This window comes from Echeneis naucrates, chromosome 11 (assembly GCF_900963305.1).
Source record: "Echeneis naucrates chromosome 11, fEcheNa1.1, whole genome shotgun sequence".
In the NCBI taxonomy this organism is placed as follows: domain Eukaryota; kingdom Metazoa; phylum Chordata; class Actinopteri; order Carangiformes; family Echeneidae; genus Echeneis; species Echeneis naucrates.
Window position 1 is genome coordinate 18,427,967 of NC_042521.1, and position 9,890 is coordinate 18,437,856.

At 41.1% G+C, this 9,890-nt stretch overlaps 1 protein-coding gene across 3 annotated transcripts in view; it reads left to right on the forward strand.

Annotated features, from left to right (window-relative positions):
- LOC115050626 (retinoic acid receptor beta) overlaps positions 1–9,890 on the forward strand; it is a 103,845-nt gene that overhangs the window by 85,962 nt on the left and 7,993 nt on the right. For 2 of the 3 annotated variants that reach the window (XM_029513556.1, XM_029513554.1), the window contains exons 5-7: positions 3,559–3,735; positions 7,347–7,551; positions 9,502–9,660. In XM_029513556.1, the coding sequence (XP_029369416.1) occupies positions 3,559–3,735; positions 7,347–7,551; positions 9,502–9,660 (541 nt within the window). The remainder of the gene's footprint in view (positions 1–3,558; positions 3,736–7,346; positions 7,552–9,501; positions 9,661–9,890) is intronic. The other variant, XM_029513555.1, reaches the window with a different exon arrangement.

The following is a 9,890-nucleotide window of genomic DNA, read 5'->3' on the forward strand; positions in this document are numbered from 1 at the left end:
TCCCCCTCTCTCTCATACACACACACGCAGACACACACACACACACACACACACACACACACACACAGAAGTCTACCTCTTTCATCCATCCTCATCAAATCAGACGTCAATCAGTGGAATGTGCATCCATAGTGTTGTTGTGTCGACTGCAGCTCGTTTTCTGTGATTTAAGCATAGCCTTAATGTGCCTCTCACTTAACCCCAGATCATATTTAATGATCTCACTTTCTCTACTGTCTCCCTCCACCCTCTCCTGGGTGGCCACACAATAGATTGTTTGCTCGTGACAGTGTCCAGCAGCTGGCCTGCTAACTGCCTTGCAATAACAGCCTCAGGGGGATTGATGTGCTGTGAGGAAGAGGGCGGCTATAGCTGTCTTCACAGTCACTTCAGTGAGCTGATCTGGGGGCTATAGGGGGCTGGAGGGGGCTTCTGTGTTCAAGACCTCTTCACACTGAAACAGCTCCTGGGGGGGAGGACTCACACTGATGTTTGCTGTTTGCTAGCGGGTTGTCACTTTTTCTATTTTTTTTTTTTTTTTTTTTTTTAATTCAAAGGCTTAAGGGCACCTCCATCACACTCCCTCCCATGATCAGTCTTAGAAAGGAAAATCTGTCCAGAAAACGTACCATATAAAATTCTGCAGGCACTTGGGGTTTTGGTAACTGAATTTCTGAAGTATACATGGATCTCTAGTAATAACAGGCCAGTCATCCAATCGTTAGTTCTCTTCTGATCCTGATTGTGGAAACTGATCCTTCAGTAATAATAGAGAAAATGATTTATAATCAAAAAAGACATTGAGATCTACCTTTAGTTCTTATGGACCTTTAACATCTACCTTGAGGCGGAGGAGGGTTAGGGTTAGGGTTAACGCTCGACCTTTAAAGCTTAAAAATTAGGCCTTCTAATTTAAAATGTTTCAACAGTTTCAAACTTCCAAAGGAGATTTTGTTAGAATTTTTCTCCTCAATGTGTCAGTGTGTCGCCACCACCCTCTCTGTGAGTGTGTCCTTGCTCTGTGTGCAGACTCACCCATGTAGAACAGATGGGCTATTCCATGCAAACCATCAGGAAACAAAATGGTCATCAGATGCTCCATCCCCACTGTCAGCCAGCAGATCGCAGCTTTCCTCTTCTCCACCCAAACAATTCTCCAACTGCTGCTCATTCTCCTCCCTGTCTGGATCTGGTTTTCATATCATAACTCTGCTCTGATGGTCCCTTCTTTCCATTTTTTCCTCTCCCTTTTACAATGTTTGTTGCTGCCTTAATCCACACTAAATTTAGAGCAACTGAACATTTTCCTCCACCCTTGCCGAATCACCACTGAATGCTTCTCTTATCCTGCATCTCAGACAAACAAACTGCTGATAACAAAGAAGCTGGAGCAGAAAACAGACCATTAGTATTGAGATGCTATAGTGATGTAGGAGAAGAAGTAAAGGGGAACAGTGTTGTGCTTGGAAGTAAGTTCTATTTCTTGTTGTTGTGGAAAATGTAACTATTACAAGGGCTCAACCCAAAATTGTAGTAATTATGGATTTAGTTGTAGCCATCAGAATTAATGGAAAATTCTTCTTTCTCTTTGCAATTGCCAACATCGTTCATATTGGTACACCTTACAATCACCTAACCCTAACCCTGATCAGTGTAGATCCTAAAACATATTAGCATTACTTAACAGTCCAGGAGGGAAAGAAATGTGCAGATATTAAGACCCAAATTTAAACCGTATCTATATTCAAGCCTTTAAGACCTGAGCTAATGACACATCTGAGTCTGTATTTGTTTTTTTCTTACCCCACGGAGAAAGTGAAGAGATGATGTGTTGTAGCTCTACCCTAGAGGGTTGTTCTTCACTTATGAAGAATAACACAAGGTTATTACTTGTGCTGTCAAAAGTATACAGATGTTGAAGTGCTAATATACCTGGCTCATTCCTCCTTGGTCCATTCATTGGTTATCTCTCACCTTGACTGCAGCCATTCTCTTCTGGCAAGCCTACCCTTACACTCACAGATGGTTCAGAATGCAGCAGTCCATCTGGTTTTCAATTAACCCAAAAGGGCAAATGTCGCTCTCCAACTGATCAACCTTCCTGGCTCACCATGGTCACCCAAATCACCTCAAAGTAACTGAAGTTTGCCATTTACTTGAACTCAGTCAATCATGTCTCTGCTCCTTCTCACTGACTGTGTTCCTCCCAATATATAATCTTTCACCATCAATACAAGACCATCTCAGTCCAAATTGTTCTTATCTGACTGTGGAACCTGATCCTGAATTCTACTGAACAGGGACATTCATCTCTGTCTTCAAGAAGCTGAAAACTCATGTATTCAGAAAGAACCTCTTACATGTTACATTTGTATGTCACTGTCATAAATGCAGAACTCAATACTGACACCACACCTGTACTGCACTAAAGCTCCACTAATGACCTTCATTGTAAGTCTCTTTGGATAAGAGCGTATAACAGGTGAGTTAATGTAAATGTCAGGATAACAAGTTATCAATTTATTCCACTAATGTATTCAGGATGCACAGTTTTTTATATTAGATGTCAGGGATGTTAGACAACAGTGAGGAGCTGTTCAAAAATTTTAGGTATTCCAAGTCAGTTTAATTATCTTTGGATTCATAATCGTAGTCATTTTGTATGTAGGCACCACTGTACTGAAAACCGTTCCTGTTTGTAGATGTTGTAAGTCTTCGAGGGAATTACCTGGGACCCCTTTGCCAAAGTTTCTGAGTTAAGGGTTACTGCTGTCACTAGCTGCAGTGAACCAGCATGCCCAAGACCTGAGACTGAACTGAAACATTCAAATGGAAATCAGCCATCTTTCATGTTATTGCTTGGATTATAACAGTGTGTCAGTGGTTATTTGTTACCAGCACACAGAACATTTGAAATGAATACTAATTTGTAAAGAAAGGCTTAAATCAACAAAATGATGCATCAATCTTACCTTGGCTCAAACCTCGCCCCTCCCTTGAGCACCCAGAATTCTTTTTTCTCCTAATTGCCCCCCCCACCACCCCACACACACACACACACACCATCCACCTCTCAGTGTAAACCCTTTTCTCCCTCTCTTTTCTCTCTCGGTCACCACATTTCAGTCATTGTCTTTATTGTTCCCTGGTTCAATCCACTCCCCACCAGTGTTCATGTAGGTTCTGGACCTTATAGCTGTATTAATGGTATCTCTGCCTTCAAACCACTCTGAGCTACCTGTCACAGCGTTGTTTCTGCATCCCATCATCACCATAGAATCCCACTGACATTGTTGCGCTCATTAATGCTGGGCCTGGCCACCCATCTCGGTTTAGCTCAGGATATTCACAGCTACAATCCTGCCAGTGTGTTTGAGAACTCAGCTCTTATTGAGCTTATTTACTGTATGTAACTTTGACACATATGGAGCAGAGTGAAGAGGCTGCACAGAGGAAATCATTAGCAACAGTCTGTGCAATGACAAAAGTAGCTGCCTATCTGTCTGATGCCTTGTTCGCTCTTTCCCTCTGTATTGTGTGTGTGTGTGGGTGTTTAAGAACTCGAGTGCAGACCACCGTGTGAGACTGGACCTGGGCCTGTGGGACAAATTCAGTGAACTGGCCACTAAGTGCATTATCAAGATCGTGGAATTTGCCAAACGAGTGCCTGGCTTCACGGGGCTGACCATCGCGGACCAAATCACGCTCCTGAAAGCTGCCTGCCTGGACATTCTGGTAGGTGCAGCTCTGCCACTGCCACTGCCATATTTCTACATTGTACACTTATACAGCGCTGATTATCACTCAGAATGGAGAAGACATGCATACTAAAAGCATAAAGCGATCTTTTGTTAACCTGATTCAGAGCTAAAGTTTGGCTTCATTTCACAGACCCATAGTCTACATCCAAGTTTATAGCACGTCTTTCTTTCTAGCGTCCTCTCACTGTTCAATGTTGGTGGAAGTTACAAGACTTAAACTTGCTGAACAGCTTTCTCACAGGGCGTCAGCAGTGATAGTACCATTACATGGAAAGGGATCAGCTAAGAAACTCTGCAAATGTTTTTGTTTAGGTGTTGGTAACTCAGAGGAAGAATAAACCTGATGTCTACAGATTCTGTGAATAATGCTGTTGGGTGGTTTAGATTATGTGTAAAACATGCTGATAACCTATCCTTAAGTTTATAAAATCCTAAATGCAGCTCTTTATTGATCAGAGGTCAGAGAGTGGATTGGTTAGAACTGAAAGAAAGGCTCTAGACATTTGGATAACTAGAGCTCTGTACAACTGTGTTGGGCAGAGAAGTTTCACGGTTAACAGTACATCCAACCTTTAGGTGGACACACTACAACAACACAGAACACGTCAGGTTCCACTTCTCATCACCAAAGCCAGAAATCTGAGGCAACGGTGGAAACACGATTACTAAAACCTGGACTGTTGAAGACACCATTTGGTGGATCTGGATTCTTGGCAGTGTGGTGTTTTGGAGGATTGTTTTGTTTTTGTTTTTTTGACTGACTTGGGGTGTTACCAATCAGCCCTGGTCTGGATGTCACAGTCTGAGGTTGTTTTCCTCGACGTGACAGTGCATCCAGGACAGTCTCCAAACCTGGATCCAGTAGACCACCCCTGGGATGTGGCACAACAAGAGACTGGAGCGGAAATGATGCGATGCAGTGAGGTCAACATGGAGCAGAGTCTCAGAGAAAAGTTAAGACTTCTGGTGGATCCAGAAAAATAAGAACTGAGGAGCCACTGATTAAAATGCATAAGGGCTACAAAGAAAGAGGCATGTTCTTCCTGTAGCCAGGTATATAAACCGGAAGTGATACACAGGATCATCTGCATTTTGGTGAGAACATTATGTGATTAATACATGAAGATACTTATTTATTTCTGGTGTACAGTAAGCATAACTTCTGGCCATATTGTGGATGAGTGACAGCTGATTAAAATTACGAATTGTTTGAACTGTGTAACAGGTATAGTTTCTGTGGCAGAGGTGCTTTAATACATGGATTTTTGAGTTTTCATTGAGTAAATCATACTTGTCAGATGTGACAAAGCTATGGAGCTGCAGTGAACTCCAGGGAACACAGGGGTGAGAAGTTGAAGGCCAGCTGTGACGACTTTCTGGCTCTCATTCAACCATCAGCATCCGTTCACCAGCACATTTCTGTGGTGAAGGGCATACATATTGTGCACAAGTGCTGGGTTATGGAGTATCGGAGTAAAGATCAAACACTGTGTGTGTGTGTGTGTGTGTGTGTGTGTGAGAGAGAGATAGTGTCTAACCACAGGCCTGGCCAGCCGGTGTGAGTACCGCCAGTAGCCATGTTTTATTCTGTTTCATGTTGCAGACACGTCTGCCACTCACTGTCAGAAGCATCCCACTCGAATAGCTTCAAAGGCGACTGTAGACTTCACATCGACTGACAGTTGCTTCATTAAGTGTTCACACACGTACACGTACACACACACGCATTCAGTATAGCATGCAGTACAGAAGGGAGGTTATTTTCTTTGAATGAGTGGAAGTTCATTGTTTTGCCTGTGCTAGTTGCCTCCTTGCTCATTATGGGGGACTTGTTAGACCTGGTTCAGGCTCCTTCTAGACCTCAATAAGTCTAGGATATTTGTTCAGAAGAACTGCTCAAATATGAAACCTCTGAGCAACATTTTCAGGTTGTGGATGTGTGAAGAGTTATTTATGTTATTTATATGGCCATTGTTTGCATCTGCTTCGTTCTTATTAAAGGTTTAGCTCAACAAAATTACTTTCAGTTTTTTGTCCCTTGGACATTGTATGAATTTATATTTTGGCCACTGGGGGGAGGCAGAGCAGGCAGGAAACAATGCATGGCATATTATCAGCTTATTGAGTCTTTGCACAGATTTATGATGACTCCAGATTTACATTAAGCCTCCAAAGTATAAGGTGCTGCTTTAGTCCAATAGCTGTTTGATGCTGGACAGTGAACAGAGGATTCAGCACAGCTCTGTTGCTGAGAACAGCTGCTGCTGCTGCTGCCATTGAACCAAAATAGTGCTAAAAGGCTCTACAGACCTAAGTAGAACTGGCAGATACAGTCATTGAAGCCACAGGCTACTGCACACATAACGGAAAAAAAATATTTTAAAAATGGGACTTAGTTAGAAATAAATTATTGCTTAAATATTGAAATATACAAATAAATGGAAATAAAATCATATTGACAAAAAAAAAGCAGATCTATGCAACCACCATTACCAATCCAGTTTTAAGACTGAGCTCGGACTCCCTGCCTAATTAACATATGGACACCGGAATATAAATGTAATATATGAAAAATAAGTAGAAATACACAAATTTAGATATAATTACTGAATATAACTTTAAATGAAGACATACTTAAATGAATAATATAAGAGTGGTTTTTCAGCTTGGAGTTGGCTGCTTTACTGTCACCATTTTGGTGGTGCTTGACTCCATCTTATTCAGGCTAATCCAAACACCACCCAAATGTCACACCTCCCATTTAAGCTTTGAAGATGTTTTCCATTTTGGAATAGTTTTGATAAATAAAGTTGCAGAAGTGAACATGCTAACACAACTGTGGTGTTTACTCATGAACAATTTGCTACATATAAATCCACACAAAACTACACAAAACTAAAGGTTTTCTCAAGTTGATGAGCCAACAAGGCAAAACCAGACTGGCAACATTAGTTTTCATAACACTCACCCTATTGATACAATGGGTTGCACCAGTAGGTCCCATTTCAAAAATAACTGTTACTGTATTGTTCTCATCACTAATCAGGGTAACTCAGGCTGACATACAGGTATTTAGCTTTTTTCAATTAATATGCAAGCTTACATTTCCTGATGATGAACATTTTGCCAGCTTTAGATTTACCTGGCACAGGCATACCCAAAGTCTTGTGGGTGGTAGAGCTAAGGGAAACCAGACAGTTGTCAAAGCAACAACTTGTCAACAAGATAAAATTCCCCCAATCAATGTTGTGCCTTTATTTTGCCACAAAGCAAAATCTCAATGATAAATGTGTCAGTGTGGTTCAATCGTAATGTAAGAGAGGGTAGATTTTTTCGCGTCAGCTTGGAAAACTGACTTTTTTACTTTTTGTATTTTTTTTAGCATTAATTTTAAAAACACAAGAAATGCATAGTTTATATTACAGATATTTGAGGTATGGAGAAGTTTGCAATATTTGAAAGGCGCTAATTCTGGTTTTTGCTGTTCTTTTGGATTTACTGGTTCTATCTAAGAAGAGATAAACACATTTTGGTTCGGAATGTTGCTGAGTGAGCCTCTTTCTGCGTTCTTTCCATCCCTGTCAGATCCTGCGCATCTGTACGAGGTACACCCCAGACCAGGACACTATGACCTTCTCCGATGGGCTGACCCTCAACAGGACGCAGATGCACAATGCAGGCTTTGGCCCACTCACCGATTTGGTGTTCACTTTTGCCAACCAGCTGCTGCCCATCGAGATGGACGACACGGAGACAGGCCTCCTCAGCGCCATCTGTCTCATCTCGGGAGGTGAGCGAGTCCAGGCAGTGTGCTGGGGTTTAGTGAGGGGAGGGAGGGCAAAATATCAGCACAACTCACAGAGAAAGTTAAGGACACAATTTAGAATGTGCTGGATTCTATGCAATATGATGGGTGGTATTCATCATCAACCACAACACAGTATGTCAAAATCAAATTGCCCGCACATACACAGACCGTACACAGACCTGCCTGTCATACTGTTACACAATATATCGTTATAGATATAGATCTTTAAAGTAATGTTGTCTTGACTTTCATCAAGCAGAGTGATTAAACTGACCCTTTCTACGTTCAAACTCTGCCAAACATGTGAGTGACAGACGAGAGACATTAAATACAGGTATGTTACAGCAGCATCAGTTGGCTGAGTGGTGTGTTTGAGCCCCCCGAGAGAAAATTACCCTCTGTTTGTATGACTGATGTCCTCATGTCAGCTAATGCATACACCCACACACACACACATCAAGTTTTACAGTATGGCAACAGGAAGTTACACAACTACAGTTCAAATCATGGCTCTATCCAACTATCATTTTCATTGGTGCTTAGGCATTGCCGCCGGGTTTCCATTCAACAAAATATTTCATTATATTGTCATTCCCCAGAGCCTTGGTAAATACTACGGGCTCTTGCATAATCTGTTGAAAGCGTGAGACACATCTGATTGCATCTATAATCGTGCACCTTCACTTCAGGTCCAGCAGTTTATGATTTCACTACACACACTGCCACCTGAAGACCAAATCGTAGAGTGCATGTTCAAGAATAGATACAAAATGAAATTAAATCATCAGAGAAACATGTTCAGAACACACTACTCAGATTAAAGACATCAAAGTCTTTATAAAGTCAAGTGGTTGAATCCTCATGCTACAACATTATCATCACAATTTCCCTGATTTGCTCAAAAAAGCCTTTGACCTGATTTGACCAGCACACCCAGCTGTTTGTCTGTTTCTTTTTCTGCCATGGTGGCAGCAGGTTGTGAAAGTTTTTACTTTAGGAAGAGATGTCTTTAAAAAGGCCATGTCACAAATTTTTCTATCACAGAAAAGATTTAAAGTCAAAGAAGGCATGGAAGTCTATATTTGAGCTGTATGGACCTTCAACATCTACCTTTAGGCTAGAATGAAAGTTGTTGTTACAACTTGGATTTTATCTGTGTTTCTCTGTTCAGTTTCAGCCAGAATGAAAAAGCTGTCAATGGAAAACTGAAGGAACTCAATGGAACATGAAGCTGTTGCATATGTATTATAAGCTTCAGGGTTGGCATCATGCAAAAATTAATATTCCAACCACCTAGAACACTGTGTTGTGTAATCGCTATAGACTGTAAAATTTGCAGAGAAATGATAATGTGATGAAAATCAAATCAATGTAGGTCTTCTCCACATTGGTAGTGGCTGAATATGATTTCCAGTATAATCAAGTCTAATAAAAGCCATTAAAATGTTAAATAAATAAATAATAAAGATGTATAAAACCTCTGTAGTGAAAAGGAACTGCCAGCCTAAAAGACCAAAACATTTCACTGATAGAGCTGAGGCACTGGTGCATTTCACCACTTACTCAACCTAATGATCACTATTTGCACAGAAATGATCTCTGAGTAGATGCATGTGTTTTTATATGACCACTACTGCTGATCAGTTTTAACTTTAAATCCTCAAAGATGATCACTCTAGAGAATAAATCTTTGAATGATTGTCTGCTCAAGTTATCTGTTACTGCAGTCGCTTCTCTGTTACAAATGAGTACACAGAATGAGATCAACCACCACATCAATCCAGGCTTCACTCTGCTACATGTGTATTAGCCTCTAGCTTGTCTACATTAGACGAAGCAAAGACAAGGATTTTTCATAGTTCAGCTTCAAAGTCTTACACGATTTGTGTGTGTGTGTGTGTGTGTGTGTGTGTGTGTCTGTCTGTCTGTCAGATCGTCAGGATCTAGAAGAGCCCTCCAAGGTGGATCAGCTCCAGGAGCCACTCCTGGAAGCTCTGAAAATCTATGTGAGGAAGCGCCGGCCCAGCAAACCGCACATGTTCCCCAAAACCCTGATGAAGATCACAGATCTGCGCAGCATCAGCGCTAAAGGTGGGAAAGATATGTCACCTGAAGCTGTCAGGATGTTCCAGGATTGTAAATAGCAGAATAAAATATTGGCTACCACCTGAACAACCGACCTCTCAACTCAAATACAAGACAAAGTGGTGATTAAGCAAAAAAAAAAGAAAAAGAAAAAAAAAAGGCAAGTGTCATATACTTCATGACAGATTTGGGGTTTTGAACATATGTGCAAAAATGGAACTATAGATATTATTCAG